General features: G+C 41.3%; 1 protein-coding gene across 1 annotated transcript in view; it reads left to right on the top strand.

Annotated features, from left to right (window-relative positions):
- SRPK2 (SRSF protein kinase 2) overlaps positions 1 to 16,281 on the top strand; it is a 133,489-nt gene that overhangs the window by 111,213 nt on the left and 5,995 nt on the right. Inside the window, exons 12-16 of the mRNA XM_068994496.1 lie at positions 2,866 to 2,966; positions 3,060 to 3,167; positions 12,712 to 12,781; positions 13,499 to 13,591; positions 14,025 to 14,117. Coding sequence (XP_068850597.1) covers positions 2,866 to 2,966; positions 3,060 to 3,167; positions 12,712 to 12,781; positions 13,499 to 13,591; positions 14,025 to 14,117 — 465 coding nt within the window. The remainder of the gene's footprint in view (positions 1 to 2,865; positions 2,967 to 3,059; positions 3,168 to 12,711; positions 12,782 to 13,498; positions 13,592 to 14,024; positions 14,118 to 16,281) is intronic.

Raw genomic sequence — 16,281 nt, 5'->3', positions numbered from 1 at the left:
TTAATAAAGAAAATACTGAGAGACTAAATCTGTAAGCAGATAGAAGAAAATGAGAGCTTAGGGAGAAGATCACCAAGCCTGCCATCACCATTGTCGCAGATGAAGTTACTAAATTTAAATAGAGCTGCATTGAAAAATGCAGTCAAGTGTATTTCTTGGTTTAAGACTTTAGAAGAGCAATTCACACAGTTTATTACAGGGTCTGACAGGTAAGGTAAGAAATATGAAATAAAGTACTGCTCAGTAGAACTGCATTTCTGGAAGATCCAGGCAAATAAGGCTTTTAGTCCATCTCCTGACAGTCTGAAGTCCCTGAAACAATGTACAGGAGGTTCCTAGATGCCTGGTAGTTTCTTTCATTCTGCCAGCTGTATATAGGCAGAAAGACTCTACTGCTGTTTACCTGGAGTGGTGTGTAAAATCCTCATGCCTCCAGAGATTAAAGCCAGTTTTGTCCTCATGGAAACAGCTTATGTCCATAAGCAAACCTACTTTACTCCTCCTTTTTGTTATCCCATCAGTTCACACACCTTTCGTGCAAAGAAAGACAGACAGTAAATTCAGTGATAGTTCACTTTTTTTGCAGAAAGAGGAAAAGCTGAATGTTACAGATACTAAAGGCATCGATAATAACATTGAGTATAACAGTAATAAAAGAGATGAAGGTATTTAGAAAGAAGATGCATACCGGAGTTAGAGGCTATTCAATATTTTTAAATGGTGCTACACCATTTTCCACCATATTTTAGTGTCCTTTTCTTGTACTGAAGTAGACTTTTATTTGTTCCTCTTTCTCTAGGCATGGCTATACATTATTAAGTGACATGGTCTCATTTTTGGGGGGTACTTGCCTCATTCAGTGCACAAACCAATTTGTGTTCAGTGGATAAGCAGTTTTTATCTTTTCCAAGTTTTCACTGCGTGACCAAATGCACCTGAAGATAGATCTGTAATTTCGTCACGACTCCCCTCCTCCTCCTTCCAGTGTTTGAATGCTTGCTAAGTACATTGTCATTCTGAGACTGTGAGAATTAAGGTGATATTTCTTAGTTTTTATGGAACTAGGACACAGAAGTGCTCACTAATTTTGTGCACAGGTTAAGCTTCTTTGGATGCTTTTTTGTGAGTACTTTCTAAAAGATACACTTGTTCTGGCTTCACTTTCAGTTTTAAATGATCTGTGTTTGTCAGATACAGAATCCAAGAATTCATCTTTTGGAAGAGACAGGACATAAGCATCATAAGTTTTTGAGAAAAACACAAAAGTGTAGGCAGACTTTTGCCTATTACCTGCTCAGGTCCCTCTCAGAAAAGGGTTGAAGAAAGCTGTTGCCTAATGCCATATTCAGATGTCTTAGTCATGAGGCTTTTTTCCCCCCTCCTTCCTTCCACTTTATTTACTGCAGTCCTTCAACAAGACATGTGGAAAGGATTTATCTCTTGCTGGGTTTTTTTTGTGTTTGGTTTTTTTTATTATTTTTTTAATTATTTTTTTTTTTTATTTTATTTTTTTGCAAAGACTACTGAGCTGAGGTCCTGTTATTTCTTGAGTAATGCATGTGATTGTGTTAAAAAAATTACACTGTACTATGCAGCATGCTTTTAAGGAAATACTTTAATATTAAGCTTACTAGTCTTACTAGTTCCTATCTTTTGAGTGTTTTACTTCTGTCCTTATGTTGGCACTTTCTATAAACTTGAGTCTTGGACTCCATTCCAGCTCTTTTAGAGGGCTGTTTGTTGAGGTCACCACCCCCTCTTCTGCTATTTATTCCTGTATTTTCATTCCTTCTCTCCTCTGGTGGACCCTGCCGCTTTCTTTTCTGGTTGGCCACTATTCAGTGCTCTGATGACCCATTCAGGCTTCCCATGCCAGCAGTTAAAGATCCCCATCCGATTTCAGTCACTCCTAATTCACCATTAGACCTCCAGTATTTTCTGTCCTTGTCCCATGTCTGGTGTATTTTCCTCTTCCAAGTCTTTTACCAGTTTAACAGATCATTGGGAGTCACAAGTTCGTTTTGGATCTTGTACCTCTTTCTTATCCTACCATCAATTTCCAATTTAGTCTTTGTAGCTGAGACCAGTCCTGTGCTGCCCTGTGATTTGTGATATCTGGTTCTGTTATCTGCTTTCTTTCCAGTGCAGTTTGGGATCTAGCAGGTGGTATGTCAAAACAGAGAAAAAAGCAGCACCTCCACCAGTCTGTGTTAAGGTTTCAGTGTCCCAAGAGCCTCTAAAGATTGCAAGATTAATTAGATTAATGTTCTGCCTTTTTAGTCTGGCTCACAGTTGATGCAAATAGGACCTTCAGAGAACTTTGAATGCTGAATTATTTGTGAAAAGGATGACAGCCCCCTAGGCTCTCAAATTAGCCAGGTTTCGGTGAGTCTTTTACCCCTTGGGGTAGGTTTTAAAAAAAAAAAAAAATCCAACCAGATTTTATTTACTGTAGCCAGGCATGGAAGTGCAAGATTTATTTTCTCAACCAAACTGTTCCAAGAGCATATCTTTCATGCGTGTAGTGGGTGAGTTCTTGTACTCTGAGTTCTCTAACAATTTCTGTCTGAATCTGTTCTGGGAAACATATACACTGGGTTTGCTTAGAAGCTCCTCTGGATATTCTAGTAATAGTCATTTGGCAGCTAAAGAATGCAAAAAATTTGCACTTGAAGTGTGTAAGGATATTTAGAAATCTGGGTAAGAAATCCTATTTATGTTGCTTTAATTTCTTGTAACATTCAGCGAATTATTTTGATGTCTTCAGTGTATGACAACACTGAATGAAGTGTCAAGGCAAAACTGCTTAGAGATAATGAACAGTAGGCTTAACATACTAACTATTCTGCCTTTTGCTTGTGTTAGCAAAAACTCGTGCTGCTGACTTACTGGTGAATCCACTAGACCCAAGAAATGCAGATAAAATTAGAGTTAAAATTGCTGACCTGGGGAATGCCTGCTGGGTGGTAAGTGTGACTACATCATTTTAGCTTTCACTATTTAGAACAAGTTTTTTTATTGTCCTTTTTTTTCCATTAATGTGGTTCTTTCTATTTTAGCATAAACACTTCACAGAAGACATCCAGACAAGACAATATAGATCCATAGAGGTTTTAATAGGAGCAGGTTACAGTACACCTGCTGATATCTGGAGTACAGCATGTATGGTAAGAGCAATACAATGTGTATTTTACAAGAGTAAACCTTCTAAAAACAGTTGTTATTCAGTGAGGAAACCTGATGCGGATGGTTCTGACATTTTGACACAAATATATTATCATAAATTATGTTGTATCAGATAGCTGCTGCTGCTTTCTTTCCTTTCTTTCAATTTCTCAAGCCTTCTTAATCAAAAGGAAATAGCTTGGAGGCCACATCTAATTTTCATGTGATGCATTTTAAACTTGTAGTCAGAAACATGCAAGTTTAGAGAGAAAATATATGTCTATTTTGAATGACAAATTGTAACTGAAAAAGTACAGCTGCTTGTTTCATTCCAGTCATAGAACCTGTGCCACTGTTAGCTGTGATTACATCCCTTTTTCTTGTGTAAAGTAGCAAAATAGTGAAACACTTTAAATTGGTGCCAAGTGCAGTGAAAACATGGATTGAATTAGGATTGGTTCTAAACTTTCAAGAGAAGGAATTCAGTTTATTAGTGTAAAATATATGGTAAAATTCTGTAGAATTAGTTTTAACACAGAACTGAAATTACAGCTTTTTAAGAGTCTTTAGAGAACAGAAAAAGTGAAAACTTAATCATGCAGCTTTCTGAAACACTTTGTAATATCTCCTTGAGGATAAACAAGCTGCATACATCTTGTCATTAAAGATAGTACATATTTCCAAAAAAATAAATTTAGAAATACCTTTGCCTATTTTAAAAGTGAAAACTTAATCAAGTCTTTATATTTTACAAATGCATGTCTGATAGGAGTAAATGTGTGAGGAGGAGGAGGAGAAGATTCAAATACTAGACACAGTTTGCAGGCGTGGGTGATGAGAAGAATTACGCAGCTTGGAGGGAGAGGAGGAGGAGGATTGAAAGGAACATAAAATCCTACAGATATTATAAGCTCAGCAGGCCATGTGTTGGAAGTAACTAACCCATAAGTGAAATTAAAGTATGTTTCCTCTGGAGTTTAATACTAGCTTTTCCTTTAGTACACAGAAAACCCATCCATTTCCAAATTTACTCTTCCGTTTGGGGGCAAAATGGAGAATTTTTCTATTACATTGAAAATAAAGCATATAAAATATTTCACAGTTAGTTCTTTAATTCTTTTAATTATTCTTCTCTTAACTAACTAAAAAATTATTATAGAGACTGTTTGCTCTGTTACCTAGTATTTTGTAAACCTCAGTTGAGCTTGGTAACCTTTTATTTTATTGGACACCCTTTATTCATCTTTCTTTCAAGTTGTACCTATTGCTGCTAATTTTATAGTCTTTTATTGTCTTTTAGTCTTGTAGCTAAAGGCACATAAATCAGGCTGAAGTCTATCTAGAATTGTGTTTAAAGATAGTGGGGTACTTAATAGCAATATCACACCTAAGGAATATAATATTCTTGCAGTACTCAGGGTTGCCCAGCCTATTACAACTTCTCCGTGTTATATAAGGGTTACTGCTTTCTTCAGACTCAAGGAAAGAAAAAAGCCTAAAGCATCACTGTCACTGGAGGTATCTTAACTCAGATTCACAATTATGAATGAAATTTCAGTATTTTAATGAGAAAAAATATATTTCTGCTTTTTTGTTATGTAAGCTTTGCAGGTAGTAAAGCATTTGAGGCAGTAGTGCTGTAATTCTGCCTTGTGTCACACTCTCTAGGTTTCTGCCCTTAAGAACTGCAGTAGAAGTTTACAGCCCTGACATGCAGTTTTTGAATTCAGTTGTCATCATGGTATAGATGTGTAAAAAATAGAGAGCAGCCTTTCAAGCTCATAGAAAAAAATCATTGTTTGAAAGCCCCCAGAATCTGCTTTCATTGCTGTGTGGCTGAGAAAATGGGTCAGAGCACTGTGGATGCTGATCCTGTATCAGATGGAAAACAACACTGAGGTAGGGATTGCCTTGAAGACCTTAATACCTCTTCCTGCAGAGGACTTGTAACAGAGATTAACGGCCAGGAAAACATTCCTGATGTGGAACTGCAAACTCCCAGATAACTTACTTAGGCTGTCTTTGGAAATTATGATGTGAATCTCTCCAATCCCTAAAGCAGTCAAAAACTGTGAAATGCTGAAGTGTTTTAATGCCACTACAGCCCCACTTGCTTTCTAAAGTTTGGTTTCCTTGTTGTACCTAGATTTGGTTCAAAAAATGCCCTTCTAGGTTATCTTGCTCCTGTTTCGTATTTAATTCACTTTGTTCCATAGTGTTTACTGTGTTTTCAGAGGGATTGTCTGCTGGAGCAGGTGGTGTTTATTTTCAGCCAAAATAACAGCTCAGATACCCTGTTAGCCATGTTGTCCAGGACTCTCAAAGGAGAGCAGAGATTACTTTGCTTGTACAAGTCCAGAGTCATTAAGGGCATTTTTGGAAGCAGTACTGCACAAAATGAGTGGTCCAGCAGTATTTCCATTACTTTTTCCATGTCAAGTTTCCATCCATCCATACTTCACCTAATGTGACAGCACCAAGCACACGAGTACTGCTTAGATTGCAAAATAGAAGATTTTCTCCATGTATTTTTGTATCCACTGCTGTGTCAGATATTCTAGCTCACATCTCCATTTAAAAACTTGCAACAAAAAAGGCCTTTTCTTGGAACTTGGTGTCCGTAGGGTTTCTGTGTCAGAGATTTATGTGTATATAAAACACACCTATCATTTTATGTGTCCTGGGTTTTACGAGGGATGACTTGGTACCAGGATTCACCTGGTGTCCTAACTTGGTCTTATGCTTTATAGATCTCCATTTGAGCCTAAGGTTTTCACTGCCTTTTGCTTGCTAATGAAATAATCTTGCTCACTGAGGGATAGCACTGACCATGAGTAGCCCAGCTACTGGTTCTTGCATTGGCTTGTATTTATGGCATAAAGTGTGTTAAGCACAGAAGGTTGTGTTTGATCTCAGCAGCAGCAGAATGTCTTTTTTCATCATACCATTAGCCTGTCAATTTTATACAGTTTTTAATAATAAGGATGAAGATGAGGTTTTTAAACAAAAGCCTCTGATAAAAGGGCCCTGAGCATGCAAAGCATCTGTGTTCCCGTATGTACAGCAACTTCCAGAATATCCCTGTACGAATCTCCTGGGACATGGTATTTTGTGTCTGCGTGGAGAACTTTCCTTTCCTGGGCTCAGTTAGTTTGGGATGGCTTCATCTAGCCAGGAGCTCGATGGTTTTGATGCAGCTTCCAGGAAAGAATAGTCCTGTTTTATTTGTATTGACTTTAGTATGGGACTAGCCAGTTTCTGATCAGGATTACTTGTGCTGGAAGTGTACGTAATCAGAGCCATGTAAGGACTTTACCCAAACAGCAAAAGAGGGCAAAATAACTCAGTGCTAATAACCTTACAGTGCTGTTTCTGTGGTGTTATGTCAGTGAATAAGTAGCATTGCAAGCCAGCAGCCTGTGAGCTGAATTTTCTAATTTTAGATAGTTTGACTTGGCCCAGTTCTTGTGCTCCAATCTTCTTTGAATCAGGCTTAAAGGATGAATGTGAATAGCCTCAGACCAGTACCAGTCCTCTGCTCAGGTGATCTGAGTCGCAGTCTCTAGAAAAAACAAATAAAGGAAGGGAAAAAAGAGGATGATGCATATCTTTGCAGGCTTATAATCAGTGCATGCATGAAGTGCTGTGAAGCCAGTGAAAGAGGTTAGATGTCAGTGGGCTTTTCCAGACCACAGTAGAGTTGTTTGCTTGTTCAGTGCTTGGCAAAGAATGCAACGAAGTGTAACTTACTTTTTTTTCCTAGACTTTGGTGACCTCTGTCTGAATGATTGTTGCTGTCATTTGCTGGACATTCCTAAGTTTGGTTCAGGAAACTGTACAGTGCACTTTTATTTTTCTTTTAACAACATGGCCTATTTAAGTGGAATACTCAGCTGCTCTCATGGAAAGCTAGACACTGGGAATCTCTCCACATTTACTAAATTGTAGAAGGTGTTCCCTTGCTGTACTAAGCCCTAATTTAATTCGGCCAACAGGGAGGTGCATCTCTCATTTTCACCCAAAAAAAGGAATAGATTTGGAACCAGCAGTACCTTTGACAGGATTGAAAACAGTGTTGATGATTTAATTGTATCAATTTGAATTTCCACATTAAAAGTATTGAGAGGGTTGCTGTCTTTAGAGCAGAAACTGAACAGACACGGAGTGATTTAGCATTTTCTAAATCCCAGAAAACATGGAACACAGTACTCCACTGCTGCTGCCAGGAAATCCTGGCAGGATAAGGGAGTTAGTACTGGCAGACAGCATCCCTTTTGTATTGCTTCTGGAAATGACTGCAAGTGCCATGATTCCACTGCTTTTCCTTGTTACAATCTCCTTGGATTAGAAACAGGAAAAGCACCTGAAGTGATGAATCTCATCATCTGACTTCTGTTCATTACCTTTTGTTTGAGCTGTGGGGAATAGGTGACTGTGTTACAGGCAGGGACGTGAACAAAACTTCTAAAGTTTTTAACGCTTTCCTGAGGTGGCTTTTGTGGAGAGTTGTGATTCCTGCAATGTCTTCTCTTTGTAATAAGACCTAGCAAATAGATGACAGCTGTAGATCAGCAGGAAGTCAGAGAAGGTGTAAATTGTACTTGTTGTTTTATCTACCCAAAGAGAATACAGATGATGAAAGAAATCACTACCAGGTGTGAGGGAAAGGGGACAGGCAAAGAGCTTTGAAAACAAGGGGCATGCTACTACAAGACAAGCAAGTTTACAGCAGTGGGGTTTATTCATCGGCATTTCTGTTCATGTGAGAGAACTCAGAGGAACAGAATGAAGAATGAGCAAGATACGATGTTAAAATTAAACCTCCATGTAAGTGCCCTTACGTAAATTGCAGGCTTGCGCCCCCAATTTACTTCTTTGTATGATGCTCTTGAATGTGTAGTGGAGAGGTAACTGTCCTTAGCTACTCTTCCACTGTTGTAAGCAAGGAAAAAATGATCATGTCTCCATGGGATCATGAATATCATCGTGTTAGTATGTGTGATGGCACATACCAAAGGTGTGATGACAAGCCTCAGTCTGCACAGAAGCAGTATTTTGAGGAAAAATGAAAAATCAAAAATGGAGTTTTGAGGGGAGAAAAAGCTGAAGTTGCCATGCACATATTTTTCAGTAGGCAGATACAGTACAGAATGCTGTTATTACTCGCTGTACCCCCTTTTTGAAGGTGGTGGGTGGACAACCTGAAATACTCAACAGAAAATGATTTCCGAGAGGGAGCTGACTTTCCAAGGCAACCACTCAGTATGTGCAGGATTCCAAGATTGGAGTACAGCAAATAAAAGAACTCTGTTTCCTTTCCGAGCATCCTATGCAAGCCTCTTGTTTTGTATATCTGGCCTTTCTTACCAAGCACTAACCATGCAAAATTCCTTTCATATTCTTCCCATTGCCTGGCTCTTCAGAGGGAGATGTCCATGGGAGAACAAACTGTCAGCTGGTGTGTGTATCTCAAAAAGCTTTTTGATCTTCTTTCCATGCTCCCACTGACCTGTGGAACAGTGTTCTTAAAACCAAGCCTACTTTTAAAGCAGTTACAGTCTTCCCATTCACATCTCTTTATTTCAGCTGGGGCAGAGAAGCTCTGGCCAAGAGCCACATCTCATCTGTCAAAATAATAATTCTGGCCTATAGCTTGTTCTTTTTCAGCTGGGGCTTCAATTCAGGGAAGCTGATGCAGTCCAAGTGAATGTTCTTCCAGTCCTCTCCCAGACAGCTTTCCCTAGGCGTGCATCCATTTTTCAATCACCAGATTGAGTACACAGCTGTCACACAGTGAAAATGTAGCTATTTCCAGTTGTGTGCTTAGATATGGGTCCATTATATACAATAGTGATGCCACCCAGTTCTGTACTCTGGTAGGTTTGCATGCAGTGTGGCAGGAAAGAAATAGAGCCTCTTCAGAACCTATAAAGCAGCAGTGGACCCCGTTCATATGAAAGGTTCACCATCTGCAGGTGGAGAAAAGCAGTCTAGACTGGTTTTCTGTGATAACCGTAGGAAAGTGGTAAGTAGAAATTGCCAGAACAGTCAGTAAGGATGGATGATTGCCTTGGGCTTCTGTGCCATATGTTGAGTGTGCTGTATCTCATTTTTTATCTCCATATAATAAATGAAATGCTGACTTCTCTTGGTAAATGTCAACATTAAGTAAAAAAAATCATGGTATTTTAAAGTTGGAGTTTCGTGGAGTCAAGAAACTAGCTTTTACAAATTAACACTTTCAAAGGGAAAGTAAGTAAATATGGTTAGTCTGTATTTGTAGCGTCATGGAAATTATAGACAAAATCAGGTTTAAAGGGATCTCTGGTATCTGCCTCCTTCTTGAACAAGGGTTGTTGTCAAAGTTGAATGAGGTCACTCAGAGGGGTACACACCTGTCAGGATGGCATTTCCACAGCCTTTCTGAGCAGCCTGTCCCACTACTCAGCCAGTCTCACCAAAGATTTTTTTTTCCTCATATTTGATTGGGATTTCCCATCTTGCTGCCTGTGTCTGCTCTCTGTTGTCCTTTCAATGGGAAGAGTGTATCTTGTTACTCTCTGCCACTGCCTTCAGACAGTGGAGTGCAGCAATTAAATCCCTCCTTCTCCCTTCTGAGCAAACCCAGCTCCACCAGCCTCCCCTCCTGTATCTTCTGCTCAGCCTCCATAATGCCTGAGGCCAGGTCCTTCCTGGCTTTTCTCCACTTTGACACGGTCTCTCTCACACTGGTGGCCCCAGACGGGTCACCGTTGGGCGAACCAGACCTGTGGTCACTATGCTGCCCTTGGGGTCTTGGCCTCCTCGTGTCGTCACAGTGTCAGTGACCTCCCGTATGGGGATTGGGGCACTGTATGTGCCTACAGCTGGATGTAAAGTGTGAGTGAGTGCTGAGAATGCCCAGGAAGTTCAGAGCAGCAGTGGTTCCACAGCCAGAGCTGTGGCTCTCAGTATCCAGCAGCAGAGAGCTGCTCTTCCAGTGGCACTGAGTCAGTAACAGCACAAGCTCTCCAGTGCACCACACCTTTGGATATGGGTTTAAAGAGAAAAAAAACTCTTGACTGATACAACCCAGAGATGTCATTGTCGTTCTTACAGCTATTTATGTGTTTGTTATAGTATCTCTAACACTGATTCTTTATGATAGAAACCTAGGTCTGGGTTTTACTCTTTGTTAAATGAGGACAAATGAATTCATTTATCTTGCACTATGTAGTCAGTCTGTCCTGATAATACATGGGAACATACTACCAGGTTGCCACAGATGAACCTGTGAGACATTGTCCTCCATGGGTGCTAAGAACTATCATTACAAATGCTTACCACAGCAACTGGTTCTGTGCATCCGAGTCAGAAGTTTTTTTGTTCTTAGAGTCCTTTAGGGACAGCCAGAAAATCAAAGGCTGTGGCCCCAGCCCATCCTGGGCATGGAATCAGAGCTATACAAAAAGGAAAAAAGAAGCATCATCATCATTCTGAAAAGCTTTAGTTTTTGTTCAGTGAGAGGGTGGTATAAATACTCCAAATCTATGAGAGCTTTCAGCTCTTGCAATACACAGACTGATCTCAAATTCAGAGTACCACAGCAGTATGCTTACCTCTTGTGCTTCTCTAGAAACACTTCTCACAGTTCTTCAGTTTCATCTTTTTAGTCCCACGCAGACATATCGAGCTATTAATACTTCAGTTTTGGGACAGCCGCTGTATTCTTGTGTAGTCTACCTTTGTGGCTAAATTCAGCTACGTTTCCGTTCTTCTCCAGGGATCTGTGTTTCATAGCAGTGAATTTCTCAATGTCCTCAGGAATCAGCCCCATCGGTATGTGCTCTCCTGGGAAAGCTGGCCCAGCTCTTCCTAAGAATAATTATATTCCCATGAGATACAGAGAGGACACTTGGGTCTTCTCTGTCTCATCTCAGGAGAATGACAATGTTCTCTGTGTTGTGTTCAGAGATCTCTCCCAGTGATGACTTCTGGCTGCTCTTAACATTTATTTCAGTTTAGAAACCTGGTACTTTATGAAGTCCTTCAGATTTTTTTCAGCTGTAAAATGAAACTGTCAATCTTGAGCTAAGAATAGAATAAGAAAATAGTGAATGACTGTTTATAATGATGGTAACTTCAGAAGTTAAAGGCCTGTTCATAGGATCAACGGAAATGTCAACAAGGAGTGTTCTTGTTTTCTTGGCTGCTGTGTGTGATTGCAGTGAGTTATGTTGGCTGTAGCCCACTTGGATGACACTGCAGTTCACAGCTTGAAGAAGCCAAGTGCTCATAAATAGGCTAAATTTACAGGTGATTTAACAACTCGAGATTATAAATTGGAACAGAAAAGTGTCTATTTTCAGGAGACAAGTATTTTATAGTAAATGTTCTAATGGAGTGAAATCCCATCCTAGAATTGTGCCAGGAAGCTCTGCCTCATTTTTGGAATGCTTTTCTGGATCAGATGTCTTCCCATGTCTTGGACGTGGAAAATAGTTTGATGTTTGAACCACCTGGAAAGAATTAGATTCCTGTGGCTGCTTGGGCAATTGGTGAGCCAGAGCTGAAAGAGAATAGTTTAACAAATTAGACCAGATGAATCCATGTCTGTACACAAGTAGGGGCTCTCATAGTTGCTTTGGTGCCTTGCAGTTTTTCATATTCATCAACCCATAAAGAGAAAGTCAGTTTTGCCCTCTCCTAACACAGGGTTAGCATTCAGTGGAAGCATTGCCTTCCCTGAGGGGATCTGATGTCCCGGTGTCTGTTCTGGATTCCCCATCAGTGTCAGTCTCACAGTTTATCCCATCATTGAGGTATTTAATTTGATGACATCTGATTCAACAAAAATGCATTTTAAAAAACTCAAGGTTTAGAGTCATCAAAGAAGCTTACCCTGTTGGCCAATTTCAAGTGTTTAATTATAGTCATGAGTGGCTTTCACTTGGTATTCAGACTTCTTTAATTCAGTCTCCACCATTCAATCTGACAGGTAAATAGCCTTCAGATACATGTGTAGATTTTATTGCATATTTAGAAATACCTGACATGTGTTTAGAAATCCTTAACTGCAATCACCAGACTACGCACGGGTCTGTAAAGCCGTGTTTAACATCAGCTCAGTCCAGTGCAGCCGGCCTGTTGGGAGCCGCTCCCTCGGCCGCCTGGTGCTGCTCTGAGCTGGCAGCACTGCCGGAATGTGGAATGCTCCGGGCCAGGTGCTGCGGGGAGGGGCTGCACTTCAGCCCTGTGGGATTTCCTTCCTTCATCCCAGCTGGATGGGCAGCAGCACTTGGGGGTGGGCACTCTGCTGTCACCTCCAGCCCCAGGCGGGGCTGGACACGAGGCTCTCTCCAGTGCCTGGGTTCGTGCTGCCTCTGCACTGCAGGAATGATGTCCCCAGGTAAGTGGCCTCTCCTCAGTCTTAGATCCAAGTCGTAGGCCTTGAGCTTCAAATGTTAATTCCCTCTCGCTTCTGAGGTAGTTGTGATGTTTTGCTGACATCTTATGATGAAAAATGTTATTTTTGAAATACCCATAACCGTGTCTGTTACGTTATAGGCGTTTGAGCTAGCAACTGGAGATTACTTGTTTGAACCACACTCTGGTGAAGACTATTCCAGGGATGAAGGTATGACTCTTTTGAGATACTGTAAGAGTTTCTTCATATTTTCATACTCCTTCTCTTAAATTTCCAGTGAGCTTACAGTGAGTTTTAAGTTTTGTATTTGAGTAGAACTGTTCATACACATTGTTTTCAGAATATAAATGTGATTTTTTTTCTTTTTAGTTTTAAGTTCCACCACTAGCAGTGGGTGGGCAAAAACTCCCTTCTGCAGATACTCATCTACTTAACAACTGCCTGAAGGATTTAAACTGCCCTTCTTGTAAGATTGCATATGTGTGGAAACCTGATTGAAAATAACAACATTTTAGTTTAGAAAAGAAACAGCAAATTTGAACTTTATAGTATTTTCTCTTTATAAAAGAGTGACACTGGAATAATGTTTATATTGTGTATTTTTATTTGAATTAGACAGTTACTAATTACTTTTTTAAAATCAGAGTTAACTCCTGCTTCCATCTGTATACCTGTCCATTTTCATGCTTGTTTGCTTGTAAATGCTCTTTGCAGTGGTAATGTGGGCATCATTCATTGTTCCTAAATGCTACTAATGATGCCAGAGCTCTGCTGATCCTGGAAACCTCTGCATGGATTTGCTGCAAACATTGTTGATTTGAAACTATTTCTGATTTTTTACTAATTCCAGTTTCTTTCCTCTTCTTTTTTATCCCATCCTTTCCCTGCCCCTTCCACTCCCGTGTCCTTTTTTTCTCTCCCTCATAGACCACATAGCACACATCATAGAGCTGCTAGGCAATATCCCAAGGCACTTTGCTCTATCTGGAAAATATTCTCGGGAATTCTTCAATCGCAGAGGTAGTACCTCTTCTTTTTGAAAGGTGCCGTGATGCAGACAGAAGTGGAATTGCTGTTGCTGGTTGTAGCATGTCCCAGTGAGGAGCATTTCCTGAAATCACACAACAAAATTTTTCATTTTGAAAAGCAAACTTCCCAGGAATCTCTGACAATTTTTTTTTTTACCCAAATGTTCTGAAAAATAACTGTTGGTACATTTTAAATTACATGGCAAAACTTGTTTGTGGCAGCTGACACTCAAACATTGTTTTGAGAAGGAAGTTTTGCTGAAAGCATCTTTGCAAAGTAGCCACTGAGCGAGCAGTGTGCACGTGTGTTTTTTACCAGGATCAATCTATTTCTGTCTGTACCGGGCCAGTGTTAGTGTGTGCATGCAATGTACTGATTAAACTGTTGTATGTTTCTGTTTTGCTGGCAATGTTCTCCAATGCAGACCACATAGCATTGATCATTGAACTGCTGGGAAAAATCCCTCGAAAATACGCTATGTTGGGGAAATATTCCAAGGAGTTTTTCACCAAAAAAGGTAACGGTGTTTATGCAACACTAATTTAAAGCATAATACTATCCAAAAGGAGAATATGTTCATTTATGGGTACTGAAGAAATATATCCATTTAAATGGAGAGCTGTTATTAAAGAAGAACTTTGGCGTAAACTTGGCTTTCTGGGAAAAGCCACAATTTGCGGTGTTCTTTTCAGTATTTCATTTAAAATTCATTTGGGGATGTACTCAGCAAAGTGTGGATATTAACAAGTGTCTGTCTGAATCTGTTGTCTAATGTTCATGTAAGTGTGAGGACTCAAGTGATGTGTAGCTCATAACGTGGTGGAAGATCATCTGCCAGCAGCTGTGGTCCTAGATGGTGACCAGCAGGTGCTACTGGTAAGAAGTAATGGAGGTGGGAAGGGAATAACTGGCAGTGGACACTGAGCTGCGTGTGGTCACTGTCACACTGGGGGAGCAGGCAGAGCAGATGGGTGTGTGCCAAGCAATGGAACTTTGCCCAGGCTGCTCTTTAAGGCAGGGTTTTGACATGTGGGGGATGTGGTGATGCCTCAAGTGTCTTCCATCCCCTCGATGTACAAGACAGTGCTGTGCTGTATGGAGGGACAGGGTCTGTCAGGAGCATCCTGTTCTGCAGTAGGGGAACATCCAGGGCTGTCTGGCACAGCTGGGGAGGGCAGTCCTGCTGACCAGAGCTGTGGACTGCCCTGCCTGTGGCTCCATGTGCCTGAGCTGTGCCGTGGGCTGGGCAGTGCAGCCCAACAGCTGCAGTGAGGTCCGGGGACTGAGCTGGCGGTGCTGGGCTCTGGGAGCTCGGGGTCGTGAGGCTGGACACAATCAGTGATTGACCCTCCTGGGCACGAGGGCTGCCTGTTCTGTGCTGGATATTTCTGGTACAGCGGGGACCTCCATATGCCTCTGTGTCCTTAAGGAGGCTGGTAGTGGCGTTGCAGTGCAGAGAAGGGCAGCAGTGAGGATCTAGGAGGGAGCAGCTGCCCTTTAAAGGGGGGCTGAAATGCCTGGGGCTTTTGAGTGTGGAGCAGAGAGGATTGCTGGAGGAATCAGAAAGGTTTACTTAATTAGGAAGTCAGTGGATAAGCTGAAGACAGAGCTGCTGTTTGCCAGCATCTGCCATGTCAGAGCTGGGGGGAAGCCAGTGAAATTTGCAGAGGATGGCTTTAAAACAAGTGCTTCCCTGCACAGCAGGCAGTGAGCTTCAGGAGCTGGCTGCCATGGTGGGCAGAGAGAGAGACTGTGTCAGCAGGCTTCAAACAATCTCCTAGTGACTGAGATGTACAAACTCGAGGCCCACAAATCTGTAAATGTATAAAGCAGTAAGAGGGCTGGGCACGAGATACCCTGCGGCACCTTCAGACAGCAATTGCAGCTGCTGTAGTGTATCTCACATTCCTAATTTTCACTTTACAGCAGACAGGTTGGCATTTTCTAATGATGCCATAGAACTGTAAAATGACCTAACAGTTACTCAGTAACTGCAGTGTTGGCAGTGCACAGGAGAGGGCAGTTTGTAAAATTCCTGTGATGTGGGGAGTCTCTGGTGCTTCCACGAGCATCTTCAACAGCAGAGTGTCACTGTTGTCCTCTAGGGCCTGAATATCAGTGACATTCCTCAGAGGCACTGGGGGTGCCTCTTAAAATCCACAGGGTGGGATTTAAGGTAGGATTAAAGGCTTGGTTCACCAACCACACAAAATACAAGTGGAAGTTTGCCGTGGAAGGTTAAGTAGACTGGATCCCACCTGTTTCTGCTTAAACCAGATAATCTCACATGCAAGACAAAGGAGTAACAAACCAAGCTGCATTTTTGGATCATACCAGTTACTCTACTGCTGCAACTTGGGGAAACTGAAGTGCTTAGTGGAGGAAAAGGAGAGGTGGCAAGTGTCTTGCTTACTTGAGCATCTTTGCATTGGGCACCAGGTATCTTTCTCCTTTTCCCTGGCCACCCCAGTACTGCCAGCCTCTGGTGTCCCCAGCAGGGATTTGTGTGTGGTGGCCTGGCAGGGTATGAGGGATAGGCTTCAGAGTCTGCCAGCAAGCTGCTGCATTTTGTACTCATCTGCTTGTGGCCTGAGCACTGGAGATCAGAAGCCTCGAGGTACCAGCCTGAGGCTCTTGAGAGAATTTCTTGCTGTGGTCTAAGGGTGGGCTTAGAAATCCCA

Source organism: Aphelocoma coerulescens, chromosome 1A, assembly GCF_041296385.1.
Source record: "Aphelocoma coerulescens isolate FSJ_1873_10779 chromosome 1A, UR_Acoe_1.0, whole genome shotgun sequence".
NCBI classification, from domain to species: domain Eukaryota; kingdom Metazoa; phylum Chordata; class Aves; order Passeriformes; family Corvidae; genus Aphelocoma; species Aphelocoma coerulescens.
This window is presented reverse-complemented; position numbering and strand designations above follow the sequence as displayed.